The 17,107-nt window shown below is 46.0% G+C and overlaps 1 protein-coding gene across 5 annotated transcripts in view; it reads left to right on the plus strand.

The window, feature by feature from the left end:
- Positions 1 to 3,800: 3,800 nt before the first annotated feature.
- The window catches only part of STEEP1 (STING1 ER exit protein 1), a 42,278-nt gene continuing 28,971 nt past the window's right edge, over positions 3,801 to 17,107 (plus strand). For 2 of the 5 annotated variants that reach the window (XR_014136854.1, XM_081793851.1), the window contains exons 1-3: positions 3,801 to 4,018; positions 7,292 to 7,409; positions 9,959 to 10,048. Coding sequence is in view for 4 of the 5 variants with exons in the window: in XM_081793851.1 (XP_081649977.1) it covers positions 3,895 to 4,018; positions 7,292 to 7,409; positions 9,959 to 10,048 (332 nt within the window). In the remaining variant the exon portion in view is untranslated. The remainder of the gene's footprint in view (positions 4,019 to 7,291; positions 7,410 to 9,958; positions 10,049 to 17,107) is intronic. The other 3 variants (XM_081793852.1, XM_081793853.1, XM_081793854.1) reach the window with 3 other exon arrangements.

Raw genomic sequence — 17,107 nt, forward strand, 5'->3', positions numbered from 1 at the left:
ACTAATTCGGTACAACCTGAAGTAGAATCTGCTAAGATGTGTTGCGAACACGTACGGAGCAGAACAAGGCTTCGTTGGAGAAATGTACAAAGCCCAACCAACAGCAGTGGTAAAGTTTTTCTCAGTCAAAAAAAACCAGCCTTTTTTTTTTTTTTTGAGCTCAAGGCTGAGACCCAACGTTTTCTGAATGAGAAGAACCACCTGCAACCACTATTAAACACTGGATTTTTTTTTTTTTTAAATTAGCTTTTGCTGTAGGCTTAATGTTACTTAATGCATTGAGACTAAAATTACAAGGCAAAACCCTGCTCGTATGTGCAACTTGTATTTCAGTAAAGTCATTTCAATGACAACGAACATTGTTTGAATCACAAGTAACGCCTTTACTTTGATCTCTTCCTGCGCCGTCAAAAATGAAAACAAAAATCGGGATTTGAATTCCCTCACCAATTTGCAATGAATACATTTTCTGAGTCCAAATTTACAATTCCAGTGGCGTTTTTCGGAACTTGATGCAAAGCGCAACGGAAATTTCTATATTTAAAAATCAGTTTAACTGTGCATCTCGGGAGCTTCCACCTAAATTTCAGTTGGAAGTGATTGTTCCGTAATGTAATGCCGCACTAAAAAGGCAAATATCAAGAGAAGAATCCAATTGAATTCTATAAGTTCCTTCTAAAATATGAATATGTTCAGTTGAAATCAGATATTTGGTATCAGTACTTGGCAGTGTGTATCTGGGTTAAAATTTTTTTCAAAGATGAAATACATAAAATCTCACTGCAGATAAGTATTAACAGAGGGATATTGGCGACCGCTTTATTTCAGTAAGACTTTTATTAACAAGCGCTTTCAGTTTGTTGACTCTTGGAAAAAAGCTGTAAACTTTCATTACAAAATCAAAATGAGGTTCTGAAAAATCTCACCTTGACCAGGTGTATTGAGATTGCAAGAGATTTTGATGATAGAGAACACTCACTTTGAGCCCTAATTAAGTGAAATATTATCCCCTCTATAAAAGAATGCTATTCTTCTCATTAGCAGACCTGTATCGCAAAAAATTAATTACTTTTATATTTTGAATTTCATCAATAACACATTTGTGGAAATTTGTTTTCTCTCGCTATAGAAGTACCTGAATAATCTTCTTGGTTTTGCCTCTCGGCCCTCCAAAGGCTGAAATATTTATTTCAAAAGTTCACCCGGCCCTGCATTTGACTATGGCACACGAGGGGGTGAGATTATTTATAGGTGATCACTATACAACTGCCTGTTGTACAAATGTACATATATACAAATGCACTGCCTGACACACAGCAGAGGATCAATAAATATCAAATAATATGAAATCATATGGATGACATTGGAGTAAGACCTGAGGAGCAAACACTGTGATTCTCTAAGACTTGAATTAATTTTTTAAAATTTGTTTTTACATTGATTTATTTTTGAGAAACAGAGTGAGACAAAGCGTGAGCAGGGGAGGGGCAGAGAGAGAGGGAGACACAGAATCGGAAGCAGGCTCCAGGCTCTGAGCAAGAGGTCAGCACAGAGCCTGATGCGGGGCTCGAACCCACGAACTGTGAGATCGTGACCTGAGCCGAAAGTCGGACGCTCAACCGACGGAGCCACCCAGGCGCCCCAAGACTTGAATTGATTTTTAAAAATTTGAATACAGGCTAAAAAATGGTGAATATAGTTGTCACGTGATGTGACGTTAGTTTCAGTTTTACAACATAGTGATTCAACGACCCTATACATTAAGCTATGCTCATCACGATTGTAGCTACCATCCATCACCGTGCAATGCTAATACAATGCCATCGATTATATTGCGTACGCGGTACCTTTTATTCCCATGACTTCTTCATTCCATAGCTGGGCGCCTGCATCTCCTACTCCCCTTCGCCCATTTTGCCCATTCTCCTACCCCCCTTCCCTCTGGCAACTGCTTGTTCTTGGGATTTATAGGTCTGATTCTGCTTTTTGTTTGTTTTGCTTTTTAGGTTCCACATACGAGTGAAACCATGTGGTATTTGTCTGTCTTTGTCTGACTTACCTCACTTAGCATAATACCCTTTAGGTCCATCCATGTCGCGCATGGCAAGATCTCATCCTTTTTTATGCTTGAGTAACACTCCATTATATATATATATATAATATATATATATGATATACATATATCATATATATATACACACCACATTTCTTTTATATTTTATTTAATTCACATTCGTTCGAGGTTCTAGCAGATGCCTTTAAATTCCCCTTGGTTTACACCTTGTGTGTTTTGAGCTTCTTTCAGCCAGCCAAACTGTCAATTTTCTAGTCACATGCTCCTGCTGCCTTCACTAAGTTCTGTGTTAAAACTCCACTATTTTGGTGTTGTCGCTTGGATTTTTGAAGCTATCCAATGTGAACTGCCTCAACGTCCTTATTCCGGATTGCTCCAGGCTCTCGTCCTCCACAAAGAACATTCTGGAGCAGTTTCTGGGTTGGGGAAGGAAGGGTGGAAACTGTCCCCTTACGACCGTGGCAAACAGGATTATTAAGAGGCCTCTGTTTGTAAGTCATTTGCATGATCAGGGTCTAGTATCTAGAAGGTATAACCAACTCTTACAATTCAGCAATAAGATGACAGCCCGTTTCAAAATGGGCAAAGCATTTGCATAGACATTTCTCCAAAGGAGATACATAAACGACCAACAAGTGTGTGAAAAGGTGCTCATCATTAACCACCAGGGAAAGGCGAGTCAAAAACCACAAGGAGATGTCACTTCACACCCACCAGGATGGTCATGATCAAAAAGAGAGACAAAAGTAATTATTGGTGAGGCTGTGAAGAAATCAGGCCCCCTCCCCTGTATATTCATAGTGGGGATGCAAAACGGTATGCACCGAAGAACACGAAAAACGTTCGTCCTCACAACAACTTGTACGCCGACGTTCACAGCAGCGTTAGTCGTTATATCCAAAAAGTGGGAACAACCCAACTGTTCATCGACGGCCCAGGAGATCAACAACATGCGGGATAGCCACACAGCAGGATATTCAGCCGTAAAAAAGAATGAAGCTCCTTTTTACTGATTCATTACTGCTGTTTACCCATTCACGCTACAACATGGGATGAACCTCGAAAACACGATGCTGAGTGAAAAGAAGCCAGACATCAACAGCCACATGTTGTATGATTTCATTCATAGGAAACGCTCAGAAGAGGCAAATCCACAGGGACAGAGATTAGACTAGTGGTTGCCGGGGGCGGGGCGGGGGGGGGGTGCTGGGAAAAGGTGGGGAGTGACTGCTAACGATATGGGATTTCTTTGGGGGATGATGAAAATATTCTGGAATTAGTTCTGCAGGTTGCACAGCTTGGTGAATATACTAAAAACCACAGCTTTATATACTTTTTAAGGGGTGAATGTTATGCTACATGAATTATATCTCAACTTTGAAAAGATATCTCTACTTCATTAGGTTCTCATCCTGAATACAGCCATTAAAATCACGACCGTATTTAGATGCACACCTAAAATCTGTATGAAGCCGGTAATGTGCACATATAGTTCTTTGTTCTCTCTGGTTTCATATATCTGCATATACAGACGTGTATACCAATATACATGAATTAACTTCAGCAGTATCAGGACTGTCCCAAGCAAAGAAGTCCCAGCTAACTCAGGCCAAGGCAGAGGAGGTTCTGAGCGCTTCAGGGCGCCCCCCCCCCCCCCCCCCCCCGCATCCTGGTCGAATGGAACCACCCGGAAGTCCACGGGACTGCTACTGACACGTGACCAGCCTTCCGGCTGGGAAGAGGCTCGAGGCACGTCTGTGACATCATTTCTGCGCGACCCTTCTTTTTTGGCAGGAGTTTCCCTGCTGCTCTTCAGAACTATGCCTAAAGTAGTGTCCCGGTCGGTAGTCTGCTCCGACACCCGGGATCGGGAGGAGTATGACGACGGCGAGAAGCCCCTCCACGTCTACTACTGTTTGTGTGGCCAGATGGTCCTGGTGCTGGGTGAGTGGTCGGGGAACTGGGCGGCGTCTGCAAGACGGGAAACTTGGGGATCTAGGAGGCACGTCGCTTTGAAGAGTGGTTTTCCTCGCTCTCCATCCCTGCCCCGCTCCAGGATAGCTTTTCTGTTTTCTGTTTAACTTTGTGAGTGTATCCAGGCTCCCCTCAAAAGCAAATTTCTCCTTCAGGAAAAATGAACTGGCCATCTCCCTCTCCTCCCAGTCCGCCTCTATAAACTTTGTAACCTTTCTGCCGGGTGCTAGGATGCTGCTATGGCTCTTCTCTTAAACCAGAATAAAATCCTCCCTTGATCCCTCCATTTTCTTCCAGCTGTATCCCCATTTCTTTGTTTCTTTTATAGCAACACTTCTAAAAAAAAAAAAGCTGCCTATATTGACTGTCTCTGTATCCTCACTTCCCATTCCCAGTCCCATTCCTGTTGAGCTAATTTCAGGCAGGCTTTCCTTCCTGCCCCACCACCGAAACCGTATTTGTCAAGGTCGGTGACTGAACGTGTTACTAGTCCCAGTGGTCAGTAATCAGTGCTCATTTTGGTCCACATCTTAGTGTCATTTGACAGAGATGATGATTCCATCCTTCTTAAAACACCTTTTTCTTGGCACCTGGGTGGCTCAGTCGGTGAGACCTCGGACTTCGGTTCAGGTCATGATCCCATGGTTTGTGAGTTCCAGCCCTGCACGGGGCTCTGCACTGACAGACAGTGCTGAGCCTGCCTGGGATCCTCCCTCTCCCTCTCCCCTCTCCCCTCTCCCCTCTCCCCTCTCCCCTCTCCCCTCTCCCCTCTCCCCTCTCCCCTCTCCCGACAGACAGTGCTGAGCCTGCCTGGGATCCTCCCTCTCCCTCTCCCTCTCCCTCTCCCTCTCCCTCTCCCTCTCCCTCTCCCTCTCCCCCTCCCCCTCCCCCTCCAAATAAAATAAAATAAAACAAAAAACACAACAACAACACTTTTTTCTTTTACTTCCAAGACTCCACAATCTCCTGATTTTCCTCCTACCTTGATTTTGCCCTTTGTCAGTGTCTAGTTCTTTTTTCTGACTCAGGTTTTTAGGCATTGCAAGGCCCTAGGGCTCAGTCCTCTTACCTACTCTCAACCCATACTCGCTCTCTAAGCGATCTCAACCATTCCCAAGCTTTAAATACCGTCTCTACGGTGATGACTCCCAAATGTTCATCCTTCAACCACACTTCCCCTCAAACTCCAGCTGCCTGTTCCGTGTCTCCACTTGGATGTCTAATGGGTCTCTCAAAGAGATCATGTTCAAATTGACTTCATGACCCCCTACTTCCCACTCTCCCCTATTCGCCCGGAATCTCAGAATCATTCTTGACTTGTCTCTTTTTCATACCTTTGATCTATCCAATCCATCAACACGCTGTGCCGGCCCTTCCTTGAAAAATCTATCCAGAACCTTACTGCTTCTTCCCACTTCATTTCTGCCACTCTAGCCCAAGCCACCGTCGTCCCTCACCTGGAACTGCCACGATAGCCTTTTACCCTCCACTCTCTGTTTCCTGGGGGCTTTTTCCCACACAGCTGCCGGAGTCCTGTTCCAAACTTGGTGTTTTCCTATGAAACCAAGAGTAAAACCAAAGCCCATACCTAGACCCTGCATGATAAGATCCTCAACTACCTCTCCGACCTCATCCCCTACCCCTCTTCCCCTTGCTCACTGTGCTACAGCTACAGTGGCCTTTTTGATTTTTCTTCATCACGTCAAAACCTGCCTCCCCGAGCCTTTGGGATTGGCATTTTTTCTGCCTCGAACACTCTTCCCTAGGTGCTTCCTTATTTCATGGAGGGCTCAGCTGAAACGTCTCTTCATTTGAAAACTCTTCCCTGGGGGCTCCTGAGTGGCTCTGGCAGTTAAGTGCCAGAGGTCGGCTCAGGTCATGATCTCGGTCATGATCTCCCACGAATCCCAGTTCGTGGGCTCGAGCCAGCATCAGGTCAGGGTCTGTGCTGACAGCTCAGAGCCTGGAGCCTGCTTCGGAGTCTGTGTCTCCCTCACCCTCTGCCCCTCCCCCACTCACGCTCTGTGTGTGTGTGTCTCTCTCTCTCTCTCTCTCTCTCTCTCTCTCTCTTTCAGAAATAAACATTAAAAAAAAAAACCAGAAAACTCTTCCTTGGCTATCTAAAACAGCACCCTTGTTACTCTTTGCCCTCTTAACTCTGCCTGATTTTTCTTGGTAGCACTTATCACTGAGATCACTGTCCATCCTCTTAATATCCGGCCAGGTTTTTTTATTGGCACTTATCATTATCCAAAGTCATATTTTGTAATTCTTATTTAAAAATTTTCTGCCTCCTCCGCTAGAATGTAAACTGCATCAGGGCAGGGACTTGGCTCTGTTATTTGCTGAATCCCCAGCACTACGTTTGCACCTGGTACTTTGAGGGCCCTCGCCTATTCATTGAATGAATGAGTTCTCTTTTGATCACCTAGAGTTGAGTCTGAATACTTGTTGTCCTCAGTAAATGCACACTCTTTGGCAGCCTCAATTCCCTCACCTTCAAACTCCGAATTGGGCTACGAAATGTCTACTCCAGCAGGTCATTGTGAAGATTGATCAACATGCAAACTGGCTGGCGTTCTCTGACTCCCCCTCCCTCTCTTCCATTAATCTCGAATCACTGTGGTCACTTGACTTCTCCATGACCCTTTAGGTGCTTAATTTGCATTATATCAGTTTCCATCTGCTTTGTAACTGCACCTCATTTATTTCCTGCGTGTTTTCATTGTTTTCGGACGGAAACGCCTCTAGCCTGGCTTGGGTCATTTGCATACCACTTGTAGCATAGCACCTCCCCCGTCTCTCTCCTTTTGTAAGCGGGGATCCACCCTTCCCTATGCCTTCCTAAACGAGGCTTGATGACGCTTGATGACGATGTCCTCCTTCCTGTCTGATTCTCATGCATTATAACACGAGCCAAGTGTCCCAGGGTCACAGAAACACTCATGGAAAACTTGCAGTGCTGGGAAGGACTTTTGAGACACTGTGATCTACTCATCCTTCAAATAAGGGGGAAAAAAAAAACCCAAAGGAAGTTGCCAAAGATCACCAAGTTGGTAACGGAACAGCTGCGGGTGTTCTGACACCAAGTCATTTTTTCGCTGGGGAATCCAGTAATAGCCATCAATAAGCATAGCAATTATAGTGCAAAATTACGGCGCTAAGGGCCCCACTGAAAACTTGTGATTGCCTCCAGGTATCTCTCAGTGGCTCCTGTGACCAAATCTTTCTCCATTTCTTCAGACTGTCAGTTAGAGAAACTGCCCATGAGGCCCCGGGATCGGTCCCGGGTGATCGATGCTGCCAAACACGCCCACAAGTTTTGTAACACAGAAGACGAGGAGACTATGTACCTTCGGAGGTAAGAGGTGGATGCTCTCTGTCTGGAATTTCCTTTCTGTGCCGCAGTCGGGTTCCGAGGAATATAAACACCCCGTCCAGCGCTGAACGGGTCATTCTTGTGGGCCTAACGCTTTGACCTTTGCATTGGCCCTAACTTCTGCGGACACAGCAATATCTTCGCTGTGCTCTGTTGAAATGCTGCGGATATGCACTTCTGTTGCCATTTGATAGCTGTAATTTGGGGGGACTTTTGCAAGTAGAATGAGGTCATTTAACCTGTAATCTCTGGGAGCATGCCATGTGCCAAGCACTGAGCTGGGGACTGGCTCTGGGAAGGTGGATAAGGTATTGGGGCGCCTGGGTGGCTCAGTTGTTTAAGCATCCGACTTTGGCCCAGGTCATGATCTCGCGGTTCGTGAGGTCGAGCCCCGCGTCAGGCTCTGTGCTCACAGCTCAGACAGAGCCTGGAGCCTGTTTCGGATTCTGTGTCTCCTTCTTTCTCTGCCCTTCCCCTGCACTCACTCTCACTCTCTCTCCCTCCCTCTCTCTCTCTCTCTCTCTGTGTCAAAGATAAATAAACTTGCCAAAAAATTAAGATGGATAAGGTACTGCCCTTACCATTAAAGAGCCCATCCCTCATCGAGCGGACTGGTCACCTGTTGTGTTAGGATAAAATGCCGGCATGGTGGACAAAAGGCTATGGAAAAACAGATGGGAGTGGGTCATTCTCCTGAAGGGTGATCAGGAAAGGCACCGAAAGATGATGGCATTTGTGTGTGGCCTTGAACTAGGATTTCACCAACTAGATGAGGGGGTTGAGAAGCATCCCAGGTGGAAGGGATATGGAAGCATTGAAAGCATCACATATGATGTGCTTGGGAAATTTGAATGGTCCTTGGTGACTATAGCCCAGGTTACTTTACAGGAAGGGGTTCGTGCATCCTGGGGTGGGGACAGAGTAAAATGCCGAAGTAGACAAATTTGGACTTTATCTGTCGGCAATAGCTTGTTCTCTTTTTTAAGCAGGAGAGTGACATGGTTAGATCTGTTTTAGATTGGGAGTCCTTGCTTGAGATGGGGAATTGAAACCTGGGAAGGGCTAACGTTATGTGGAGTGCGGAGCAAGAAGAGAGAGGACTCAAGATACAATCCTGGGAAACACTGACGTTTAAAAAGCAGACAAGGGGGGATGCGCCTGGGTGGCTCAATCTGTTAAGCATCTGACTTTGGCTCAGGTCATGATCTCACAGTTCGTGAGTTTGAGCCCCGCGTCGGGCTCTGTGCTGACAGCTCAGAGCCTGGAGCCTGCTTCGGATTCTGTGTCTCCCTCTCTTTCTGCCCATCTCCTTCTCACTCTCTGTCTCTGTCTCTCTCTCAAAAATAAACAAACATTAAAACAATTTTTTTAAAGGGACGCCTGGGTGGCTCTCTTGGTTAAGCATCCGACTTTGGCTCAGGTCATGATCTCACAGTTCATGGGTTCGAGCCCCGCATCGAGCTTGGTGCTGACAGCTTGCTTTGGATTGTGTCTCCCTCTCTCTCTGCCCCTGCTTGTGCTCTGTCTCTCTCTCTCTCTCAAAAATAAACATTAAATAAAAAATGAATAAAATAAAACAGACAAGGGGGGCACCTGGGTGGCTCAGTCGGTTAAATCCAATTTTAGCTCAGGTCATGATCTCATGGTTTGTGAGTTTGAGCCCCGCTTCAGGTGAGCCTGAGCCCTGCTCTGGGCTCTTCACTCTCTCTTCCTCTCTATATCATGTGGGATTCTCTCTCCTACCCCACCCCTCACCTCCGCCCCTTGCTCACTCATACTCTCTCTCTGAAAAATAAATAAAATTAAAAAAATAAAAATAAAAAGCAGATAAGGGGCGTCTGGGTAGCTCAGTCGGTTAAGCATCCAACTCTTGATTTCCGCTCAGGTCATGATCTCATGGTTCGTGAGTTTGAGCCCCTCATTGGGCTCTGCGCTGTCAGCACGGAACCTGCTTGGGAGTCTGTCTCCCTCTCTCTCTGCCCCTCCCCCACTTGCACGCACGCATGCGTGTGCGCTCTCTCTCAAAATAAATACACTTAAAAAAGCAGACAAAAATAATTAGGACCTGGTGACGTGGGAACCGAGAGGAGAGAGCATCAAGGAGTGTGTACATCAGGGGACAGTGGCCGTCAACAGGTGCCTGATACCACAGAGAGGTCGGTTGTGGGGAATTAAAAAGTCCATACGTCCCTTGACGTATATTTTATTTATTGGGCCCCTCCTGTGTGCCAGGCACTGTCCTAGAAACCTGGGATGTGCCACTGTATTCTTTTGCGAGGGCTGCTGTAACAAAGTACCACAAACTAGGTGGCTTAGCACAACAGAAACTGCCTCGCATTTCTTCTGAGTCCTAGAAGTCTGAAATGAAGGTGTTGGCGGGGCAAGTTTGAGGGCAGGATCCTTCCTTGGCCCTTCCCAGCTTCTGGTGCTTGCCGCCGGTCCGTGGCGTTTCTTGGCTCATAGATGCCTATATTATCACGTGGTCTTCTCCCTGGGTCTCTGTCTCTGTTTTTCTTCTCTTCTTTTTATAGGGACACCAGTCATATTGGATTAAGGGCACATCCTACCCATCTGCATGACCTCATCGTAACTAATTATATCTGCAAGGACCCTCTTTCCAAATAAGGCCACGTTCTGAGGTTACTGGAAGGACATGACGTTTTGAGGGATCCATCCAACCCATCACGACCAGTAAACAAGCAACGCACCCTGCCTGTATGGAGCTTGTGTTCTAGTGTTGAACTGGGAAAAGCTACAAGCTGACCTCTTACTATGTTAATTTAAGAAACCAAACTGCTGTCAGCCCGCACTAACAAAGAGAAGCGGAAATACTGCTAGGCGATTCAGTAGCAAAGCAGGCACCAAGCCCCATTGGGACAACTGGGTTTCTAAAATGGTGTAGCTGGGGGTGCCTGGGTGGCTCAGTTGGTTAAACGTCTGACTTCTGCTCAGGTCATGATCTCACGGTTCGTGGGTTCGAGCCCCGCATGCTTGCTTGCTCGCTCGCTCTCTCTCTCTCTCTCTCTCTCTCTCTCAAAAATGAATAAGTGTTAAAATTAAAAAAAAAATTTTTTTTTTAATGTCTGTTTATTTTTGAGAGGGAGCAGAGTGCAAGCTGGGAAGGGGCAGAGAGAGAGGGAGACAAAGAATCCGAAGCAGGCTCCAGGCTCTGAGCTGTCAGCACAGAGCCCGACGCGGGGCTCGAACCCACGGACTGTGAGATCATGACCTGAGCCGAAGTCAGACGTTTAACCAGCTGAGCCATCCAGGTGCCCCAGTGTTAAAAAAAACTTTTTTAAATACAATAAAATGGTGTGCCTGAAGCGACGACAGTTGGTTCTATACGAGATACAACTCGAGGCCAATAATACGACCAGATTCTAAAATTGATGAGATCTGCAAAGGAAGGCCCTTCAGGAAACATTGGGGAAAAATACTCCAAACACTCCATTATGGTATACAGGAGGCTTTATGAGGAAGGCACCTTGTCCCAAGCTAATGCATTGTCTTGTGCTTTTTCTCCCTCCGTTAACCTTTATTTAATTTTCTGATTTTGAAAATTGCCAACTGACTGTCTTTAAGATCACCAGGATATTTATTATGGATTTGTTATATGTATTGTAATTACATGTAGTAACGTATAATTGTATTGTATATTACATGTATCGAACGGATGTATATTACTCAGTTAATACAGAAACTGATCTAACCACACAGCCAGGCCACAGGCCCCTATGGCACTAAAAGGCAGATGCCCTCCCCTCCGGGCCAGAAAACTGAACGGCCTTAGGCTGAAGTAGAAACCCGGGAGTCCAATCAGCCTGGCCCTAGAAGCGAGCCAGCTCCAGGCCTAACCTTAGGACCAGGTAGTTCTTAGAGTTTACCAACGAGGTGTCGTCTGCTCCCCCCCCACCCCACGTTGGCACTGTTCCCTCTCTAATCAACAGTCTTTCCAATGGCCCGTTCTTGGGGTCCCCCCCCGCTGGCCAGGGTGGAGTTTCGCTCTGCTCTTCTGTAGCCAAGCTGTGTGGGAGAGCACGGGTTGCTGAAAACGTGGCGGCCCGGCCACCATAGGCCCTGGAGCCTGTCGCTGTCCACCTCCAAGTCACGCATTCTCGAGTCCTTCTCTTTTGGCACTGTCGTTCCCCAGGCGCCCCTTTCCCTCCTCCGCCGCTCGCACAGTTGCAAATCCAGTGCTTTTCTGTCTGGATCTCTGTTGACCGTGCCTCCCTGGTTGCTCTCCTTCCTTGATTTCTGTGAAGCTGTTCTGGAGATTCTCCTCCTCCTCCTTTGGCTTTCTCAGTCTTCCGGATTCTTCCTCTGCCTGCCCGTTAAATGTTGGCATTCCCCAGGGCTCTGACCTCCCCTCTTTATACTCTCCTCGGACATTCTCACCGCCTTTCATGACATCAGTTACACTTAGATGCTGAAGCCTCACAAAGTCTCCCATCTGCCTGCATTTCTCTCCCGTACTCAGAACTGTGTACCTCACTGCCTCCTCTCCTTCGTCGCCTGACGTTCTCTCTCAGATCCAACAGGCTCCATCCAGGCTCTGAGCTGTCAGCACAGAGCCCGATGCGGGGCTCGAACTCACAGACTGTGAGATGACGTGAGCTGAAGTCAGATGCTCAACCGACTGAGCCACCCAGGCGCCCCGTTTTTTTTTTTTTTTTTCTTTTTGTAAGCTCTACGCCCAGTGTGGGGCTTGAACTCGTGACCCTAAGATCAAGAGTTGCACGCTCTGCTGACTGAGCCGGCCAGGTTCCCCTTGATTTTTTTTTCTTTTTTTTTTTTTTTTTAATTTTTTAAACGTTTTTATTTATTTTTGAGACAGAGAGAGACAGAGCATGAATGGGGGAGGGGCAGAGAGAGGGAGACACAGAATCGGAAGCAGGCTCCAGGCTCTGAGCCATCAGCCCAGAGCCCGACGCGGGGCTCGAACTCACAGACTGTGAGATCGTGACCTGAGCCAAAGTCGGACGCTTAACCGACTGAGCCACCCAGGCGCCCCTGATTTTTTTTTCTTTAAACACAACAACATTTACCATGTCATCTAGTTTCTGCGGGTCAGGGATTCAACAGCAGTTTGGGCGGGTGGTTCCCGTCTCTTCGTGAGGCTGTGGTTACGAGGCCGACCAAGGGTGCAGTCATTTGAAGTCTCGCTTGGGGCTGGCGGTCCCACTTCCCAGGTGGCTCACTCACAGGGTTGGCAGCTGAGTGCTGTTGGGGAGGAGCCCCAGCCCCTCATCACAAGGGTCTGCCATAAGGCTGCTTGAATACCCTTGTGATGGGACAGCTGGCTTCCCACAGCATGAGTAATCCAAGAGAGAGCAAGCCACAATATCTTTTGTGACCAAGACTCAGAAGTCCCCATCATTTCTGCAGTGTCCTCTTGGTATTACAGGTCAGCCCCCCTCCTTTTGGGAGGGGACTGTGCAGGGTGTCGGTACCAGGGTGCAAGGATCATTGGGGGCCGTCTCAGAGACTGCCACAGCCAGGGAGAATGTTGTGTTGCGTTTTGGTTTTGGCCTTCCCTCCCTCACATATTCCTAGAGATTAAGGGCAGGACAGAAAATCAAGGTCAATTAGTCCAGCTAGCTAGCTCATGTTAATCACTTCCTTATACCAGTTAAGTACCTTGTCTCCATATCAGGGTGAACTTTTCGAGCGCAAGAATCCTGCCTTATACTTCCAAAACCCTTAGCACATCTTGCCTGATTCTTGGCACATAGTTAGGAATAGATAAGTTTTTATAAACTTGACAAAATCCCATCTGTCACTGGTATTTGAAGGTTAACTCATTGAGAAGTATACAGTCCCCTTTATTTGAAATCCTGTGGTTTGAAAGCTCAGGCTTATGAGATTGACCGACTTGGGGATTCTAGAAGTCGCTTGCGTGGCGCGTCTCTCCCTTCAGGCTGAGGTTGGATTTAGAGTCCCAGTAGGAACCAGAAGTGGTACACGGAAGCCAAAATATTGCCAAGGCCCTAGTCGCGTGATGTTGGCGAATGGTGGCGCGTTTGACACAAGCGATACTTGTGAGAGAAATGGAACGTTAAAGATGGCACAGACTTCGGAGTTCTGCCCCAGGCAGGACCACTTTGTGACTTTGGGCAAGTCACCTAAGCTTTTTGGGCCCGTTTCCATGTCCCTCAACTGGGAGAATAATAATCGTCAGTCTCTACAGTCTCTATTCCTCAGCAGTTCTGCTCTTCGCACGCACCCTCACGTAGTGACTCTCCCCCCTGGCTGTGTTAGCACCATCCCGGGGACTTTGTTTTGTTTAAGTCCTGACGCCGGGGCGCCCGGGTGGCTCAGTCGGCTGACTGCGGCTTGGGTCATGAGCTCGCGGTTTGTGGGTTCGAGCTCCGCAGCGGGCCCTCTGCTGTCCACGCAGAGCCCGCTTCGGATCCTCTGTCCACGCCACCTCTCTGCCCCTCTCCCGTTCATGCCCTCGCTTTCAAAAATCAACAACAACAAAAAAGTCCTAATGCCTCAGCTCCACCCTCAGAGATTTATTATTTTTACTTGAGGCCCACGTCGTATGCCATAAAACTTACGATTTTAAAGTGTGCGGTTCGGTGGTTTTAGTATATTCACGAGATTATGCAACCCGTCATCACTACTTATCATTTCCATCACCCCCGCCCCCCAAAACAAACCTTGTACCTGCTCCTAGTCACTCTTTATGTCCTTCTCCCCCAGCCCCTGGCAACCATTGATCTTTTTCTGTCTCTGTGGATTTGCCTATTCTCGATAACTTCATTAAAAAGGAACCAGGGGCGCCCGGGTGGCTCAGTCCGTTGAGCGTCCAACTTCGGCTCAGGTCATGATCTCGTGGTCCATGAGTTCGAGCCCCGCATCAGGCTCTGTGCTGACAGCATGGAGCCTGCTTCGGAGTCTCTGTCTCCCTCGCACTCTGCCCCTCCCCCGCTGGCACTCTGTCTCTTTCTCTCTCTTCTCTCAAAAATAAATAAACATTAAAAAACATTTTTTTTAAAAAGGCACCAGAAATATTGTAGCTTTTTATGTCTAGCATCTTTCATTTAGCATGTTTTCTTTCTTTTTTTTAAATGTTTTTATTTATGTTTGAAGGAGAGAGAGAGAGAGAGAGAGACAGAGCATGAGTGGGGGAGAGAGAGGGAGACACAGAATCTGAAGCAGGCTCCAGGCTCCGAGCTGTCAGCACAGAACCTGACGCGGGGCTCGAACCCATGAACCGTGAGATCATGACCTGAGCTGAAGTCCTACGCTTAACCAACTGAGCCACCCCGGCACCCCTGTCTTTCTGATCATGGTGATCCTAGTGTGCGTGAAGTGGGAGCTCACTGTGGTTTTGATTTGCATTTCCCTCCTGGCAGATGATGCTGAGCAGCTTTTTCATGTACTTTTTGGTCATTTGCATGTCTTCTTTGGAGAAATGTCTATGGATTTTTTGCCCATTTTTAATGGGTGTATTTGTCTTTTTAATTGTTGAGGTGTAAGAATTCTTTTTTTTTTTTTTAGTTCAAGGGTTTTAATCCAATTCTATCACATATTAATTCTTTGACCTTAGGCAGGTTACTTAACCTTGTTTTTTTAAATTTTATTTTTAATTTTTTAAAATTCACAGCCAAATTAGTTAGCATATGGTGCAACAATGATTTCAGGAGTAGATTCCTTCGTGCCCCTCACCCATTTAGCCCATCCCCCCTCCCACGATCCCTCCAGTAACCCTCAGTTTGTTCTCCATATTTATGAGTCTCTTCTGTTTTGTCCCCCTCCCTGTTTTTATATTATTTTTGTTTCCCTTCTCTTATGTTCATCTGATTTGTCTCTTAAAGTCCTCATATGAGTGAAGTCATATGATTTTTGTCTTTCTCTGACTAATTTCACTTAGCATAATACCCTCCAGTCCCACCCACGTGGTTGCAAATGGCAAGATTTCATTCTTTTTGATTGCCGAGTAATACTCCAGAGTTGTAAGAATTCTTTATAATGGATACTGGCCTCCTATCAGATAAATAATGTGCAAATATTTTCTCCCATTCTGTGGATTAGCTTTATACTCTCTTGATGATATTCTTTGAAGCATAAAAGATTTTAATTTTAATCAAGTCCTATTTATTTTCTCTTTGATTGCTTGTGCTTTAGGTGTCTTGTCTAAGAAACCGTTGCCTAATTCAAGGTCTTGAAGGTTTATGTCTACATTTTCTTCTAAGAGTTTTATAGTTTTAGTTCTTTTTTTTAAAAAAATATTTATGTATTTTGAGAGAGAAAGAGAGAGAGAGAATCCCAAGCAGGCTGGCTTCATGCTGTCAGCACAGAGCCCGATATGGGGCTTGATCTCATAAACCGTGAGATCATGACCTGAGCCAAAATCAAGAGTTGGATGCTTAACCAAGTGAGTCATCCCGGCGCCCCTTTATAGTTTCAGTTCTTACGTTTAAGCCTTTCATCCATTTTGCGTGAATTTTTTAGATGGCCTGAGGTAAGGATCTAATAAATTCATAAGAGACTCTGAAATACAGAGAACAAATTGAGGGTTGCTGGAGAGGGGGTAGGTGGGTAGGTGGGGTTGAATGGGTGACGGGCATTAGGGAGGGCACTTTCTGGGATGAACGCTGGGTGTCATATGTAAGGGATGAATCACTGGGTTCTACTCCTGAAGCTAAGACAGCACTGTATGTTAACGAACTTGAATAAAAAATAAATTAATCAATTAATTCATCCTTTTACATGTGGATATCCAGTTGTCCCGGTACCATTTATTGAAAGAAAGAATGTTCTTTCTCCTTTGAATGGTCTTGACACCCTTGTCAAAAATCCAGGGGTGCCTGGGTGGCTCAGTTGGTTAAGGGTCTGACTCTTGGTTTTGGCTCCGGTCACGATCTCACAGTTCCTGAGATCGAGACCCCTGTGGGGCTCTGCGCTGATAGGGAGGAGCCTGCTTGGGATTCTGTCTCTCCCCCTCTCTCTCGGCCCCTCACCTGCTTGCACTCTCTGCCCATTCCCCCCCCCATAAATAAATAAATAAACATTAAAAAAAATCAGTTAACCAAATATGTATGGGTTTGTTGTGGACTCTCAGTTCCATTCCATTGCTCTGTATTTCTATCTTTTATGCCAGTACCACCCCGTCTTGATTACTGTGGTTTTTGTGGTTTCAAAATCAGCAAATGGGAGTCCTCAAGCTTTGTTCTTTTTCAAGATTGTTTTGGCTATTCTGGGTTCCTTGCAATTCCATGTGAATTTTGGGATCAGCTTGTCAATTTCTGCAGAAAAAGCCAGCTTGGGTTTTGATAGGGATTGTGTCGAAGGTGTAGGTTCATTTAGGGAGTATTGCCATCTTAACAATAGTAAGTGTTCAGTCCACAAATACGGGATGTCATTCCGTGTACTTAAGTGTTCTTTAATTTCTTCCAGCAGTGTTTCATAGTTTTCAGCGCACAAGTCTTGCACTTAATTTGTTAAATTATTCCCAAGTATTTTGTTCTTTCTGATGCTATTGTAACTGTTTTCTTAACATTATTTTTTATCGTTCATTTTTAGTATATAGGACTACCACTAATTTTCATATATTGATTTTGTATCCTGCAGCCTTGCTAAATATATTAGCTTTAATTGTGTGTATGTGTGTTCTGAAGGGTTTCTACATGTAAGATCATGTCATCTGCAAATAGAGATGATTTTACTTTTTC

This window comes from Panthera onca, chromosome X (genome assembly GCF_046562875.1).
Source record: "Panthera onca isolate mPanOnc1 chromosome X, mPanOnc1 haplotype 2, whole genome shotgun sequence".
In the NCBI taxonomy this organism is placed as follows: Eukaryota; Metazoa; Chordata; class Mammalia; order Carnivora; family Felidae; genus Panthera; species Panthera onca.